Raw genomic sequence first — 17,879 nt, forward strand, 5'->3', positions numbered from 1 at the left:
CTCACCTACCATACTTTGTTCTGCAAATGATAAAACTGTGTATTAGCTTGTCTCTATGTTAGTGTGACAGAAAGGCAAAACTCTGCCAGTGTTCTCAGGATGATAAAATGCATTATTGGTACCATTCCTGCTGTGAGGCTCAAAGTCAGATAAACAATGACTTTAGAAATGCTTCTATTTTGCTTTCTGCGAAAATGTTGACATTTGTTTTATTGAGTTATCTGGACACTTACAGAGATGTTTTGGAGACTTCAACCACTGGCAACAGTTTTATAAAAGCCTCCTCAGAAGCAGAGTACTTCTTCAGGTCAAACACATCCAGATCTTCTTCTGATGACAGCAACATGAAGACCAGAGCTGACCACTGAGCAGGAGAGAGTTTGTCTGTGGAGAGACTTCCTGAACTCAGTTGGATCTGCCGTTGGATCTCCTCCACTAGAGAATTGTCATTCAGCTCATTCAGACAGTGGAACAGGTTGATGCTTCTCTCTGGAGAGGGATTCTCTTTGATCTTCTTCTTGATGTACTGGACTGTTTCCTGGTTGGTCTGTGAGCTACTTCCTGTCTGTGTCAGCAGGCCTCGTAGGAGACGCTGGTTGGTCTCCATTGAAAGACCCAGGAGGAAGCGGAGAAACAAGTCCAGGTGTCCATTTGGACTCTGTAAGGCCTTGTCCACAGCACTCTGGAGGAGGAGTTTTAATTTAGATTTCTTGTTGAATACTGTAAACCACCTGGAGGTTGATTGTTGCTCTGTCAGCAGATTGAAATCAGTGTTGGTGAAGGTCAGAAAGACATAAAGAGCAGCCAGAAACTCCTGAAGGCTCAGATGGACAAAGCAGAAAACCCTGTCCTGGTACAGCCCACGCTCCTCTTTAAAGATCTGTGTGAACACTCCTGAGTACACTGAGGCTGCTCTGATATCAAGGCCACACTCTGCCAGGTCTGCTTCATAGAAGATCAGGTTGCCTTTCTCCAGCTGCTCAAAAGCCAGTTTTCCCAGAGACAGGATCATCTCCCTGGTCTCTGGAGTCCAATGTGGATCTGTCTCAGCTCTGCCGTGATACTTGATGTTCCCTTGTTTGGACTGAACCAGCTGGAAGTGGATGTACATCTCAGTCAGGGTCTTGGGCAGCTGTCCTCTCTCACTGGTTTTCAACATGTCCTCCAGAACTGTAGCAGTGATCCAGCAGAAGACTGGGATGTGGCACATGATGTGGACGCTTCGTGACGTCTTGATGTGGGAGATGATTCTGCTGGCCTGCTCCTCATCTCTGAATCTCTTCCTGAAGTATTCCTCCTTCTGTGGGTCAGTGAAGCCTCTCACCTCTGTCACCATGTCAACACACTCAGGAGGGATCTGATTGGCCGCTGCGGGTCGTGTGGTTATCCAGAGGCGAGCAGAGGGAAGCAGGTTCCCCTTGATGAGGTTTGTCAGCAGAGCGTCCACTGAGGTGGACTCTGTAACATCAGTCAGGATCTGGTTGTTCTTGAAGTCCAGAGGAAGTCGACACTCATCCAGACCGTCAAAGATCAACACAACCTGGAACTGATCAAACCTGCTGATTCCTGCTTCTTTGGTCTCAGTGAAGAAGTAATGAAGAAGTTCCACAAAACTGAACTTTTTCTCTTTCAGCAGATTCAGCTCTCTGAAAGTGAATGGAAATGTGAACTCTATGTGCTTATTGGCTTTATCTTCAGCCCAGTCAAGAGTGAACTTCTGTGTTAAGACTGTTTTCCCAATGCCTGCCACTCCCTTTGTCATCAGTGTTCTGATTGGCTTATCTTTTCCAGGTAAAGGTTTAAAGATGTCTTCAGATTTTATCAGTGTTTCTGCTCCTGCTGGTTTCCTGGATGCTGTTTCAATCTGTCTGACCTCATGTTCCTCATTGACCTTTTGACTCTCTCCCTCTGTGATGTACAGCTCTGTGTAGATCTGTTTCAGAAGTGTTGGGTTTCCTGCTTTGGCAATCCCCTCAAACACACACTGAAACTTCTGCTTCAGATTAGATTTGAGTTTACATTGACAGACTGCAGCAAAGGTTTCTGAATGGAAAAAAGAAATTAAAAGTGCATCAATAAGCAGATGTTACAGTATGCTGACGACACTCAAATATACAGTTCTATTACATCTAACTCACAAATTATAAAACTGTTCTCATTAGACCCATATTCATGAATTATTTTTTATCAAGATATCCTGTTCTCTGGTCTACCAACATGTAGTCCATCATGTTAAAACTGTTTTAAGTCTCTTACTGCTGTGCAAACGCTCAGCCAGCTCCTCCTGCTTCATTCTCCTCAGGAGGTGCAGTGTGATCTGCAGAAAAGCCTCTCTGATGCTGCTCCTCTGCTCTTCCTCCTCATCGTTCATCACCCCCTCATCCTCTCTCTGCCTCCCTAAGCATTCTGGGTAGTCTGGATTCAGAGTCATCTGGATCCTCTTCAGCTCGTTCTTCACAAAAGTAACAGCGTTCTCCTCCAGCATCTGGAACAGAATAATATATTGTTATGTGCACATCCTGTGTTGGATTTGTTTTGTCTTCCTCCCCCTCGTCTTTCTTTATTCCTCTATCTGCCTCCTCAGGTTCTGTGTGGTCGACCAGTTCATCTGAAGCAGCTGTTCATGATCAGTTCAGATTACATGCTCATCTCTGTTCCTCATTCCTGGCCTCTCATGGTTGGTCTCCTCCCTTGTCAATCATCATCAGACCTCCATCATCCTCCAGTCAACTACACCCCACTCTACTATATAAGCTCCTCTGTTGCTTTGTGTCCCCCCTCTCTGTCTTTGCATCTCCTTGTTTGACTTGCTGAAAGCTTTCTTACTTCAGGCCTAGACCTTTGTTTAGTCTGGGTTCTCTGTATTTAAAGTAGCCTGTTCTATTATTTGTTGTTGTTTTGGGACCGGACTATGTATGTTTGGGGTACCCTGCACATTTGCACATCCAAGGTTTTTTTTTCTTTGTAAGAGACACTGGGGAAGAGGGGTTTCCCATCCACTGTATTTATATGTGGAAGACAGAGTAGTTAGCTTTCTGTTTTATTTCATTTGTAGGTGGACTAACTCAAGATTTAGTGAGGGTCAGTTCATTTTTTCTATTCTTTGATTTGGCAACACCTGTGATCCTTTACATTTATTTTCTTTTGTTTACTCAAAGACTGAGTCTCTTGATTTCATTTAGTCTGCAACATGTACATATTGTAAATCATAAAAACTGTTGCTTTCTGAGCACTAAAAAAAAGCTACTATCACCACACTGTTGTACCTGCAATTAGAATATATGGTCACCTTCACTGTCTTCTTAGTGGTGATTCTTACATCTGAAACACTGAAGTGTTTGTGCTGCCTCCCCTTTAGTTCCCTAGACACCTGACGTTTAGGGAACTAAACAATATGAATTTGACTTCCCTTATAAAATTGTAGAACACAAATCTCAACTCCATCTTACAGAGACTGAAAGCCCAATGAGACAAGACGATATAACCAGAATGGTTGTTTTACATCAAATTTACAGCTGAAGTAAAAGGTGTTGCTGTGCATTTACACACCTTAAATATGGAGTCCAGGTCTGTTTGATGCTGTGAGGCTAGCCGACCACTGGGAAGCTCTGAGCTCTGCTGGTGGACTCTGTAGAGCGCACACACACACACACACACACACACACACACACACACACACTGTAAATGCCACATCCTTGGAGGTGAAGGAGCTCAATTGACAGATCAGTTCTCTATCTCATCATGACCTCACACTTCTGCTGAGTAGAGCTGGATAACAACAAAATGTTTTTTATTTATTGGTTTATTTTTCAGGGACAACACACACCAATGAACTGTTAAACTGTAACTGAGTCAGAGTCAGCCGGGAGGCTAGTTTTCATCTGCTGTCATTTGGCCAGAGATGTAAAAGGCAACCTAAAATTACAAAATTTTAAAATTTATTTTCTAATTGGTACCACACAGTCTCCTCAGGTTGAACCTCTGTGTGATAAATGTTTGAAGCGGAGAATGAGCAATGTTGTGCAAGATTTTAAATACAAGGCAGAGATTTGCATACTTGTTGAGATTAGCCCAACTCAAAATTGTATATTTTCTTAAAATGTGGCAGTGGTTGTAGTTGTTTGACTTCCATCCCAAAACTTTGAGAGTTTGTTTGTACAAAGTTTCAAGTGGCTTAAGTGCTTTAGCTTGTCAAAACATGTTAAGCGGTGGGTGAGATGTGACATTATCATTGAATTCATGTACAATTTGGCTGCATCGGTGGTCACTGCATTTCTGGTACATCAGAAGTTAGATAGGTTAAACAAGAACCTGTGACACAAAATTTTTACATGAGACATGAAAGATAGCTGAGAGTCAATGAGGATGCTCAGATATTTGAACTCAGAAACAACTAGTGATTTTTCACCTGATAACATTATAACTGGTTCTGAAGATGTACATGTACAGTAAGCTTATAATCATTTGTACTTTGCTCTGTGTTATGTGATTAATGTTAAAAGTGGGAAAAGTGATATTCACTGGAATGAGATTCTGGAAAAACATTGTGCAACACTGAGCTGAATGTCTTCACTATCCTTTCAGGTCTGTTACTAAAGATCAAGTCAATCTGTGTTTGAGAAGAGGTGGTTATTCTAGTAGGTCCAACAATCAATTGTGTTACATCAAAAATATCTGTGGTCTGTTTGAGGGCCTTCCTGTTTGTCCTGTCTTCCCAGTTGATATTGAAATCACCAGTCAATATGACTGCTTTCCTCAAATCTCACAGTTTTAGCATGTTTTTCAGATTTTCATAAAATTCATTGTTAGAAGAGGGTGGGCAACACAAACAACAAGAACAACAAGAACAAATAACATTTGAGGTGAAAGAGTTACAGTTACAATTGTGTTGCATCAAAAATTTTACAGTTAAACCAACACACTCAAAGTCACTGCCAGATGACCACTTCATTTGATTCCAGTGACAGGTGTCTTTAATGTAAATCATCACCCCGCCCCCCTTTCCTTTAGACCTGTCCTGTCCTGGTACAACTACTGCAGAGGATGGTGAGCTGCTATGTAACCATGTTTCTGACATGTTTCTTTTTTTACAGTTTTTTTGTTTGTTTGTTTGTTTGTTTTGTTATTTCTGCTTTATTTGATAGTCACAGTGGAGAAAGACAGGAAATGTGGGGGAGACAGAGGGAATGACATGGAGCAAATGGCCTAAAGTCTGATTTAAACCCAGGACGCTGCCATCAGGACTTGGCCTTAACAAGTGCTCGGCACTCTTATCTGCTGAGATACTGGGGTGCCCCAGTTGTTTTCAATTCTTACCTCTGTTCAGTGGAGTGGTGTCCATCTTTGAAATCAGTAGGATGATCCATAGACCAGTCACTCTTCATGGATACACAGCTGGGTTCAGGGGAGTCTGGTCTCTCCTGACTGATCCTGGTTGAGATAAAAGATCATCTTAAGAAGAGCAGCAGTTCTTAATCTGGAGAAGCCTGAAGCAATCTAAGGACATCTCAGTTTTACCAATATTTAGCTCATAAAAAGCACACAACAGCCCATAATAATCATAGAAATGAATCAGTAGCAGGTGAACCTCAATGTAAATGCTGCTGCTCTGAAGAAACTTCATCAAGAGATCATCTGTGTCTCATCATGACTTCTCACTTCTTCTCAGTAGAGCTGGAAAACAACAAACTCATCTGTTTGAAATTCTTACCTCAGGTCAGTGGAGTGGTGTCCATCTTTGAAACGAATAGGATGATTCATAGACCAGTCACTCTTCATGGACACACAGCTGGGTTCAGGGGAGTCTGATCTCTCCTGATTGATCCTGGTTGAGATAAAATATTAACTAAAGAGGGGCAGTGGTTTCCAAATTTTGAGTACAAGGTTACAAGTTCAAATCCAAAGAATATTTTGGAAATTCAGTGAAGAGTGGATGTGTTCAGATGTCAGACATTGTGCTTTTACTCTGCAGCTCCCAGAGGCTGATTAACAAAAGTCTGGTTGTACTGAACTTCTGGGTGTGAATGTGTCACTGCATGATTTTTAAACAGGACAGGCCTGAAACAGAGTACGGTGCTCAGCAAACCCTCTGTGGAGAAACAGGCCCTTTATTTCTAATGCAGATGTCTTGCTGGGCCTGCTGGTGGCGCTAGAGGAAAGGTCATGGGAAAAACATTAAATGTCAACTATATATTTAAATATCAGACAACTTACTCAGTGTCAGAGGAGTTCTTTTCATCTTTAAAACTGATTCCAGCTTTCTTAGACGGGTCTCTCACACAGCTGTCTGGTTTCTCCTGCTGGATCCTGGCAGACAGAGAGGAAGACCACCACGCTGAGAAATTAACTTTTAGGGAACCAGCCACAGAAACTGGTTTATTTTATTTTTCATCTGATTACTTTTTAATCAGTTGCATTTCCACATATAGGGACACAGACTGAATCCAAGCAAATGTAATGTAAGTGAATGAGGTGTGAGCACAGAGCTGGGCTCTGTGCTGATGGACTGAAGGAAAGGTGTGTGACAGCAGCAGACAGTCAACAAGCTGTGAAGCTGCTGGGCGTCAAGCAGCTGTAAATCTAAAGAACCACCAGAGGGCGCTCAGCAGCCAGAGGCCACACAATACACAGTACAGCAATCGATGACCATGAGCAGGACTGATTTCATGAAACATGAAGAAAAGAGATGTTAATGATGATTTAAGCCTGTTAGCCTGAAACAGTTCTGAAACAGGCCTCGACTTGAATAAATATGAACAAACAGCCTCCATAGAAAAACTTCCTCATCAACACTTCCTTGTTCCACACCAGAGACCAAATATCAAGAGTCAAAGGAGTCAGATGGTTAATGATGAACTTCACATGACCTGCAGTGACCTGAGCAGCAGTCTTCCTGCTCTGGTTACAACACGTTTGAAAACGTCACATTAAAAGTGTAATAAAGCCGTTTGATAAGTTTTAGCGTTTTGAGCGGAAACAGTGTCGGCCTGCAGGCTGCACACATATCATCAAACCTCTAATCAGAAATGGAAAGCAGGTTTACTCCATTTTATTGTCTTATAACAGTCACACCAGTCGACAGCGGCAATTACAGTAAAGTTTAAAAAGTTAAATACTGGTTACAGTACCTTTCCATGTTGTCGGTAATCTGCCGCCACAGCTTGAAGAAAGTAGTCCGCCGGGCTCGGAGCGGTGCGCAGTTTGATCACATCGAAATAAAAGTGAAAGAGAGAGAGAGAGAGAGAGAGAGAGAGAGAGAGAGAGAGAGAGAGAGAGAGAGAGAGAGAGAGAGAGAGAGAGAGAGAGAGAGAGAGAGACGTTGAAGCTCTTTTCAGTGCTTCTTTATGTTGTTGTTGTTGTTGTTGTTGTTGTTGTTGTTGTTGTTGTTGTTGCATTTGTATCCAGTTTATTTCGCTGTGTCTGTTTCCACTGGTGTTGATTTCCCGGTTGGGACGCATCACAGAGGACATGCAACAGTGACACCTGGTGGCCAAATGTTGACACTGCAGTGTTCCTCCGCTGTGAACGCGCTGCTGTTTGTCCGGCTGAGCGGTCACGCAGGGAAACACTGCTGCACATACATGAGCTGCTACTGACACACAACAACAAGTCAACATGAAAAAACATGTTTTAATGTAGTATCCACAGTTTTACTACATGGTACTTTACGGTAACTCTGATTATTAGACTCCTAACCATGTACACTCACGGTTTAGCTACTATGAAAGTGATTACCAAAATAAAACAAAAATTTATTTCAATTACTGAATTTACTATTTTTTTTAATTTAATATTAAGAGCTACTAGTCAGCAGTGTTCTCTATAATATTGATTAACAAAAAAGTATGAATCGCAAAAAAACTCAAATAAATTGCACTCATTGAAAATTCAAAGTAGACAAACAATTCATTTATAAACCAAGCCGAAATATTAATAGGCAACGTTATTATTTATTTATTTATTTATTTATTTATTTTTAAAAACGATAAGCTATAGAATCAATCCTCTCAAATCACTGACAAAATATCGCAAAAACTGCAAAAAAAAAAAAAAAAAAAAAAAAAAAAACAATTAAAATTACATTAAATACTGGAAATTAAAATCACAAAAATATTGACTAAGTAACATGAAACATGTTACTGCATGGTAACTGTCCTATTGTAGAAAAAGAATGTGTTTGAACCATAACTATGGTTCAGAAACCCTGGTTTTACTTTCTGCCAATAAATAAATAACAATAATAAATGAGTCAAAATGATAAGGGAGGCTTGTGCACCACAGGCACCCTGCTGATCAGAGTGAGTTAATGAGTGTGTGCATGTGGGCTGAAGCAGTGCTGTTCAAAGTGCGGTCGGCAGAGCTGCTGATGTCCTGAAGCCCTTCAGGGGCTTCCAGGGGCTCCTCAGCAAAACCAGCAAGACTTTCATTTCACTGTCATTCACCGGGAATTGTTCTCATGCAGAAAATGGATGAAGGGCCGTTTTGTTCTTGTTGGTTTAATCTCACACCATCTGTCAGGGTTCAGTCTGACAGCTACACAATTTAACCCTTTGAAACCCGAGCAGATGCACTTGATTTCTTTCATTCTTTCTTTCTTTATTTCCACTGAAACGGAGAGAATACCAACAAAAAACTTTTATATTTTCAGAGCGAAATTCCCACATTATGAATCCATTTTGATTATACATTGTATTTTGTTGGTAATAGTTGTATGATCGCATTATTACACTCCAGGGTGTGCTTGAGGGTGTAACAATGCTTCATCATCATCCAGGCTGAGGGTTACAGGGGCTCTGCAGGTATCAGAGTTAAATTTAACACATTTTAAGATGAAATTTAAGACTCAGTTTTGGGGGGAAAAAATCTAATTCAAACGAACATGTAAAGGTAAGTGCTGTATATATTGGTCTTGTGTTGGAAGGAACATGTTTCAGTTTCAGGAAGGAACATGACTGATTTTTTTTCACTTTTTATTAGTTTTTTAATTAGAAACAGAACATCAAACAGAACTTGGAACAGTTTAGTCCTGGGATTTTGATGGATTTCTCTGCAGATTTCTCTGGCTTTTCGTGAGCATGTAAATGTAGTGTATGAGTCGTGTAGTGCATAAGAAAAAGATATTTCTGAGTTTGTTTGTTTTTTTTGCAAATGAGTGACTTTGGGTAATAAATTTGTGAGTTTTTCTCTTAAATTTACAACTTTAATCTCGAAATTATGACTTTCTTTCTCAAAATATTTTTTTATATTAATTTATTTGTATAGCACCTTTCAAGCAAGATGCACAACGCGCTTCCCACAGACAACATAAAATCACAATCAAACTAAGATAGGTAAAACACACAAGTACAGTAAATCAAGCCCAGAGTTTGACATCAGTTACAAAGAAATTAAAGAAATTAGAAAGAAAAGACAAAATTACAACAGAATTGAACACTGAAATAAAAACGCGGCTCCACAACAGAGCCGTGATGTCAGCAGATAAAAAGACAAAAAGGCAGGAGTGTAAAAGATTTAAAAGCAGAGACAGGCCTAATGTTTTCCTAAAGTGGATTTTAGACGCTGTGCGGGGCTTTTTAAGGACGTGCGGACGCGCTGGGTTTGAGTTTCGGTTTCCATTCATCAGAAATAAGATCCAGAAAAAAACCCCGCACAGCTCAGTCAGTCAGCCGGAGGAAAGCGACGGAGAGCCTCGACATGTCGGAGGCGGAGGCCGCTGTGCTGAAGCTGATCTGCGCCAATCACGGATCAATGAGCGTCGATGATCTGGAGGAGAGCGTCTGTGTGTTCAACGTGAGGCGGATCATCTCCAACCGGGAGAAGTTTGTGTGCTGCCGGTCCGGCGGGGAGCAGAAGGTGGTGGCCAAGACGGAGCTGCGACTCTGCAAAGCCAAAGTGTGTCAGGGCTGCAACAACCTGCATCTGTGCAGAAAGTTCCTGCTGGGATCCTGCCCGTCCAGCCGCAGGAGGTCAGACTTAAAGATAAGACTTAAAAAAAAAAAAAAATCTCTTCAAAATATGTTTCTTTCCAACTCTTTTTTGCATTTTGCATTTTGCATTTTGCATTTTGCAACTTCCTGTCTGGCTCTAGAAGTGGCTTCCTTTTTATTTATTTATTTATTTTAAATAGCCTACATTTCATGTCGCTTTTCATTTGTGTAGCTGTAGCCTGTTGATCTTGTGCTTTTATTGTGTAGCACCGTGTGTTGCAGCAGATTGCATTATATTTGATAAAAACTGCTTTATAAATCGGGCTAAACGTTGCTGGTACTTTGGTCAAATATCAGGCCTCCTCAACCAGCAGTGAGATCTGTTTAATCCAGTTTTTACTTCAGTCAAAGTGTTGGAGTATTGAGTTTTTTTCCACACATTTAAAAATCCAAAAGCACATTTTCTTGCTGTTAATATAACACACTGACTGCAAGTCCCACTGCTGGATTATTTTCATGGTCGAGCTCACATGTGAAACGCTTTCATGCATGTGAGTTGTTTTGGAGCTCCATTGAAGGAAAAATCATGAACTGGGGTTGAAACATCATTTGGGAATGGCCCCTTGTGGGTTTTTCATGACATTGCAACAGTAATAACTTAATTCACGACATGCAAAAAATTGTATTTAAGTTGCACCGTGTAACATCGGCCCTAAAAACCTGCTGTATTTCTTAAGTCAGCTGCTGTGATTTCTCTGTAAAAGACAATATGAGCCTTTAGTGACAAAATTAGTGAAGTCGCAATAAAATAAGCATTTAGAAAAATAACACTTAAACAGCATGTTTATCATGCAATAACTCCTCAACTTGACTTGGATTTGGCCTGTTTCAAAATTTTGTTTTTCACTATTTTTTTCATTTCAGCTTTATTTAGTCTTTTTCAGCAGGTGACGCCTAGAGTGTAATAATGTCATATCACCACATTAAAGTCAAAAATCACAGCTCTGTGTACCAGAATATTCCCAGGCAGCTACTTTTAGGTGAATGTTTTGTGGGGTAAATGTTGCTGTTCAGCTTCCTGCATGGTGGCAGCGTGTTGGCCCAGTTTATAATCTGAGCCCGTGAGTGACATCAGAGCCTCTGATTGCAGGAGAGGATGCCAGCTCCCCCATCAGCTGAGGTCTGACCATAACGTGCCGATCCTTGTAGAGCACAGCCTGCAGGACCTGGACCGGGCCGAGCTGTGCACGCTGCTGCTGCAGAACGACAACTTCCTTCTGCCGCCGGTAAGTACGACACCAAACGTCCAACAAAAGTGTGCACGCAGCGTCGTGGCACCATAGCACCACCTGTGGCTCGGCTGCTGCGACTGCACGGTGTGTTTACCCGGCCTGTGGCGTCGTGTTCAGGTGAACAGGCGAGAACTTCAAACCCAGAGCCGATCGACCAGGCGGCGGCCATCTTCCTCTAACGTGGGAAGCTCAGATGCTGAAATCAAAAGATACCTCTGTACTGTCGTTTGCTTTTCTAATAAACATCACAAAATCTGACAATACTTTCTCGTTCAACCGTTTCCTGAGAAAAAAAATGGATCCATTGGGCCATATTTCAAAGTAAAACAACATATTTGACCACCTGTTGGCTACCTAACAGCAGCTAAGCCTGACGTCAGAGGAAGATGGTCGCTGACGCCGTGTGAATCTGGTCTATAGCAGCGTATGGAAGAAAACTGATGATTTTTTCTCCATTTTTTCCCTATTTATTTACCAATTTCCAGAACCCCCCTCATAAAAAAATACAATTAATCCATGAATTTCAACAATTAAGTGAGGGAAATTCATGCAATTACCTGATGATCATGTGTTCTTTGTTTAAAATAAAGAAGATCCAATTCACACAATTTCACATAAGTTCCTCGGGTGTTTCCCTGGGAGGATGAAAGATTTTTCCATCCAAATAAAACTTTAATCTCCTTTTGTTTTGGCTCGGCCCCTTGATTAGCGACCAGCTAACAAACAGCCAGCCAGTACACGATCAGGCCCATACAGTTAAACTTTGCCTTTTTCACCCAAAAGGACAGTGTTGTTGTCCTTTTCCACCTGGCTGCTGGGTTCTCTAGAATGCCTTTGAATAAGCCGGATGTCCAGTTACACAACGTTCCTTTGGATTGAATGTTATAAAAATTGCATTTTAATCTTATAAAATTACATTATATTACCATTATTTCCATGACACTATATAGAAGTGTGTAGACAGTAGTTTTCCACTCTTCACCCAAGTGAGAGTGTAATATGACCTTGTATGCTTGTATTGTAGCTGGATTGTTGAATATTACCATATAAGGATTCATTTCCTGTTAGAATAGAATAGATAACTGTTGATGTGTGAACAAGTGCCTCAGTGAGAGGTCGCTGCCCAACGTGGTAAGCTACTCACTCCTTGCAAGTAAAAATTTACTACTCAACTGGGCGTTGTCTGTCTCCTTTGTCAGTAGGTGATCTCAGAATTTTAGTAACATTGAATATATTTTTTTCTCACTCCTGTCTGTCTTATATAAGATTTGCTTTGACTACAACAATGGCGGCGGGCAGTTTGGCTTGTGTAAGGACGGCGACGACTGCGACCGGCTCCACATCTGTGAGCAACACCTGCAGGGAGACTGTTTCTGCTCCAAGGCTCATGATTTTGACGAGCCGCAGCCTTTAAAAGCCCTGCAGGCTCGGGGTGTTCCCAACCGGCTGCTTCACTCTCTGAAATCTGTCTACATCAACAAAGAGGCTCTGAGAGGCAACAGGGCCAACCCTCAACGGCAACCACGAGTCTTTTCCACCAGCGACGTCTGGGCTGCTGCGAGCTACCGAGACGCTGGCAGTGATGACGGACTGAACAAAAGACAAACGAGAGGAGCCAAGAAAAGCTTGGAGGATGTGAAAGGTAAAGCTTATGAGCCTGTTTCAAAAGCCTCCACCTCTTTGTATAAACTGCTTATCTGCAAAGCCAAGTGGTAATCTGTGAGAGCGATGCTTCCTTTGTACACCTTCTCTGTGAATTTTTCTGTCGGTGGAGTTTCTTTAGGTCTGCTGGGTCACGTTGGCTTTGGCTGATGTGACCAACCCTGATCAAAACAGGAAGCAGAATGAAGTCACACAGGAAACAGATACAAACCGAGACTTTGATTCATATCACAGTGTTACCTTTCATTCCTTAAAGTTGTACTTTTGTGCTTGTGTCCTTAAAACAGAGATATGCTTGTACTTCGTCAAGGGACACTGTAAATATGGTGGTGAGTATGGCTTTCAGTTTGCTAAAGATATATAAATATTTTAATGGAAGTAAAAAAGTCTTACACTGATGCTGATTTTGAGCATCATCATAGTTTGATTAAGGATTTATTGAAGAAACGGTTCATGCAAAAATTAAACATTTTGTCAATATTTAATTTCATTCACATACATTTATTGGGGGAATTTGCCTTGGGTTCAGCGTCTCAGGATTAAAAAGAACATGACAAGTTCAGGAGACAAACCAAGTTAACGATACTGGTTTGAGTCCTAACGGGTAGTTCCTGTTTGTGAGCTCAGGGTCTTCACTGTATTTTAGGAGGCTAATGTTAAAACCTACGAAACTGGCAAGTCAAGCTCGAAAGTAACGTTAGCCTACCAGTGACACGCTTGTGGTGATGCCACACTAAAGAAAGACTGTTGTAACTGTGTAACATGTTCAGTTTAGGAAAGCATGTTGATCTGAGGATGGGAGCTTATAGCTGAACTGTTAGTTTGATTTTTTATATATATATATAACAGTCAGGCAGAACTCCACTTGCCTCCATGAATGCTCTCAGAATATGAAAACTCTATTGGAAATGGTTCAGGACATCGTGAACAAAGAACTGAGGCAGTGTCTAAGAACAAAATCATCACCAGGCTGATCTAAATATTTTCTCTTTCTGTGTCCAAACTCAGGGAGTTACTTTGCCCGGGATGTGCAGTACTCACACAGCTACACCGGCCAGTCTGATGTTAAATCTATGTTTAGCTGGAGTATCTGCTGCAGTACCAGGAGAAGACCTCCAACATCTTCAGCAACTATTACAGCGCAGCATCAGCGCCGGCACCAAAACCAGTTTCTGCTCCGGTCAGACAACCTCGTCCTCAGGTCACACCGGCTCCTCAGTTCACACCGGCTCCTCCTGCTGCCAGACCGGCCACCTCCTCTTACTCAACAGCTTACTCATATCCTTCATCATCAGCTTCCTCATCAAGCTACAGCACAAACAACCAGCAAGAGTCATGTGTCATCCTTTAGGAGCAAATGTGAAGCGAGATCATGTGTCTGCAGTCACATTGGTGGTGGTGGTGGTGGTGGTGGTGGTGGTCGGGCGGGGGCTGTGGGCGTCTACATTAATGCAAAGAATCTCAAAGTCTGTTAATTTGTCAAATTTACTAATAAGTGCAATATGTCATTTAACTGGCTTGAATTACATGCAGTGCTTTACATGGGCACTACAATGTTGTGATAGACAGCACAGGAAAGAAAAAAACACTAATTTTGTTAATTATGTTGCATTAACACTAACTTTACCAACATGCAAAATAGTTTGCTTAGTGGGAACTACCAGTTCCAGTTATCAATCTGTAATTCACTGCTAATCTGTGCAGAGGCAGCAGCAGGCTTCAAGTGTCACCAACTTGCCTTGATAAAGAGTCTGCTCAGGAAACTTTGTGCATCACAATCCTTTGTAATCATGTCATATTTAATAACTACCATGAAATATGCTCAGTAAATGACTTCCATCTATTAGGCTACATTTAGAGAAATGCTGTGTACAAGTCCAATGTTTGACCAGAGGGTGGCGCCAGAGAAAAGCTCATGGGTTCACTACAATGAAGCAGAATTTTCCTTTGGGGAATATGAAGGCATTCACCAAATGTTTTGATCCACTAATTTGTATGAAATCTTTTGTGTGATGTTGACATTTCGGCTCGAGGAAAAGTCATCAGCTCAAAAAATTAAGAGTTTGTCCTCTGGGGATCGTGAACCTGCTCGCTGTATTATCCACAAAGTGCTGGACAAACAAACAAGGCAGTCAATATGTTATAATAATGAACTGAAAGATGTCCAGTCACCTGATGTGATGGCTTCATATTTCCTACTGGAATGCTTTACCTCAGGCCGGCCAGGCTCCTCCAGCTGCGATTACTGCTCAGATTTTAGATCAGGACGGTGAAAGTTCAGGTCTTGTGCAGAACCTGGAACCTGTGTCTTTATTTTTACTCGACCATCCAAACATTAATCTGCACCTCCTTCTGTAATGAGGCAGTGATATTTACTACAGTTCCACAATGACTGGTAACATGAGCTGTGCAGTTGTTGTTGTTAAAGATATTTTGGGGTGTATTTCTGCTTTTCTGGCCGTGCTCAGCAGAAAGAAACTTTGCAGTGATTTGTAATAAAAGCAATTTTCATATGTCTGTGTATTTATTTGAATTATACAACACGTAGATCCGACCGAGCAATCTGATTGGTCCATCAGAAGTTCAGAACGTGCTCAAATGAAAAAAAAAAAAAAACCCTCACCACTGAAAATATGGTTTCCATGACAACAAGAAACATTTGACTGAAACACGCATCAAAAGCCACTGTCAACTTTGTTCACCTGCATAATGGACCGTTTTGTTGTTAATTTTGATTTATTTGGCGACGCAAGTTTGGATGAATGGCTGAACAAAGGAAGACAAGACAGAAGAGAAAAAGGAGAGATACTCGAGAGTGACGAGTGAAGAGCTGGATCAGCTGGAGAGGTCAGGAAATGAAGCCGGTACGGCCCGGTCAACGTCTTGGGCTGTCAAATGTCTACAAGACGACCTGACAAACACCGGGCAGACAGTTCAACTTCTGGCGCCGACACTGGAAAGCAGTAGCCTGTATTTAAATATAAGTGTACATATAAGTTGGCTGTAGATAAAAATCAGCTGTGTTGGTGAGTGGTTGTCACGGCACCTGTTAGATTAAAAATGACTGAGAAGTCAGCAGGAGTATAACTATCAGTCCATGAAAAAAAACTTTTTTTTTTTTCCAACGGATATTCTAGTTACAACATTGATTGAGCTAGCAGAGCAGTTTTATGTTGCTTTGTGTGGAATTTATTCAGTTTTGGGGAATCACGATGTCTAGAAAACATGATAAGCCCAAGTTGGCTGGCTGACAGGGACTAGTTAACGTCAGATCTCATGTATTTCCACTGAAATACATGATGCTCTCCAGAGCATCTCAGTGTGTTTCAGAGAGTCTGTCTCTCTTGAAACCAGTGACTTTTCCTGACTCCCGTCATGACACATGCTGTGAGTTAGTCAAACAGCTTCGAAAACTTATTATTTCTCCTTACTAGAGGTTTTCTGCAGACTGAACCCCGGACTAAATGCACAATGAGGTTGATATTTCACCTTCTGTAAGGAGCGACTTTATTACTATAAGGCAAGGTAGCAACCGCCTGGGCCTCCCAATCACTTCCAATGTCGTGTGTAAAGTAGGTGTTTTATTTCTACTCCGGTGATCACACTGAAAACACACTGAGAGTGCTTCTTTTATCACTTTTAGAAAACAAGACAGCCCAGCAACACAGGCAGGATCAGTCAGATTAAAATTCAGAGTAATAATACTGAGGGCTCTAGTTTCGCAGACCTGGCGAGGCGCGGGCGCAGCTGTGCTGCGCTGCACCAACTGGGTGTGGCCAAGTGGATTTTGCAAGTTTGGCACGCCGTGCGCCTTGGCGCATCTACTGCGCCGTTCCTCCTACCGGCGCAAGGGAGGAGAGAAGGCGTGGAGTGGGTTTGACACAGCCGATTCACTTTAAACCAATCAAATGAGCCCCTGTCCTCGCCTTTAAAATGCGCTGCGCGAAGGCGTAGTGGTAGTCTACACATTTGACATGGACGAAGAGAGCAGCCGCGACACACACGCAGTGAGGCCAGTCTTGGCTGCTGCAATGTTGCTGGAGCTACCTGCCATCCATCTGTCCACCCATCCATCCATGCATCTATCCTTAAATTCGTCTTCCTGAGTCCCCTGTCTTTCCATTACCTACCTGCCTCGCATCTCTCTTTTTCCAGCTCTGTCACCGTCTGTTAAAGTTATTGATTTTTATGAGCAAATATAAATTTTACTGTGAAGCCCCCATTTTTAATGAATGTTTTTACCTCAAAGGATAACCCTCGCCATATTCATATAAATAGCCTACATGTTTGTTTTGCAACTTTCGACTCCATCACTTACTGATGCAACAACACACTAGAGATCCGGTTCATGAAAGCTTTTACATTCGCTGTTCTAAACGCCCAGTGTCTGGCAAGGAACCGATGCATTTTACATTTTCGATATGTGTGGAATCAGGGTTTCATTCATTCATTCATCTTCTAAACCGCTTATCCTCACTAGGGTCGCGGGGGGGGTGCTGGAGCCTATCCCAGCGCTCATAGGGCGAAGGCAAGGAAACACCCTGGACAGATCGCCAGTCCATCGCAGGGCAAATCAGGGTTTCCGTTAGAAAAAAATGGCACCGGACAACGTGACCGGCAGGTTTTCAATTTACCGGACAAATGTTTGAAATTCCGGTCAAATATTATCTGAATTTATTGAGCTTAAAATTATATGCAGACTATATAAGAATGATATCAAGGCATGTCAATTTATAGCGTAATCTTTTTATTGAAAAGCAGGCTGTATCAAATAAAATTAGTGCCGTCAATTGACTCACGTGCGTAACGTCTAAAATAAATAAATAAATATTGCACAAGCCTCTGCTCTTTTAACATGAACGTTGCATACAATTGCAAACAATTGCAACTACAATTTGCAAACAAAAAAACTGGCTCATACCATTTTAATAACGCGGCGTGCTGCCAACTTGAAATCAAATAGATGCAATAAAAACTTAATTCATCAGCTGAATTAAAA

At 41.7% G+C, this 17,879-nt stretch overlaps 1 protein-coding gene across 1 annotated transcript in view; it reads right to left on the reverse strand.

Moving 5' to 3' along the window:
- The window catches only part of LOC115355361 (NACHT, LRR and PYD domains-containing protein 3-like), a 55,554-nt gene that overhangs the window by 18,946 nt on the left and 18,729 nt on the right, over nt 1–17,879 (reverse strand). Inside the window, exons 3-7 of the mRNA XM_030046131.1 lie at nt 6,214–6,306; nt 5,711–5,824; nt 3,550–3,628; nt 2,257–2,485; nt 234–2,028 (exon numbers count right to left, since the gene is read on the reverse strand). Coding sequence (XP_029901991.1) covers nt 234–2,028; nt 2,257–2,485; nt 3,550–3,628; nt 5,711–5,824; nt 6,214–6,306 — 2,310 coding nt within the window. The remainder of the gene's footprint in view (nt 1–233; nt 2,029–2,256; nt 2,486–3,549; nt 3,629–5,710; nt 5,825–6,213; nt 6,307–17,879) is intronic.

The sequence above is a fragment of the Myripristis murdjan genome, chromosome 23, assembly GCF_902150065.1.
Source record: "Myripristis murdjan chromosome 23, fMyrMur1.1, whole genome shotgun sequence".
NCBI lineage: Eukaryota > Metazoa > Chordata > Actinopteri > Holocentriformes > Holocentridae > Myripristis > Myripristis murdjan.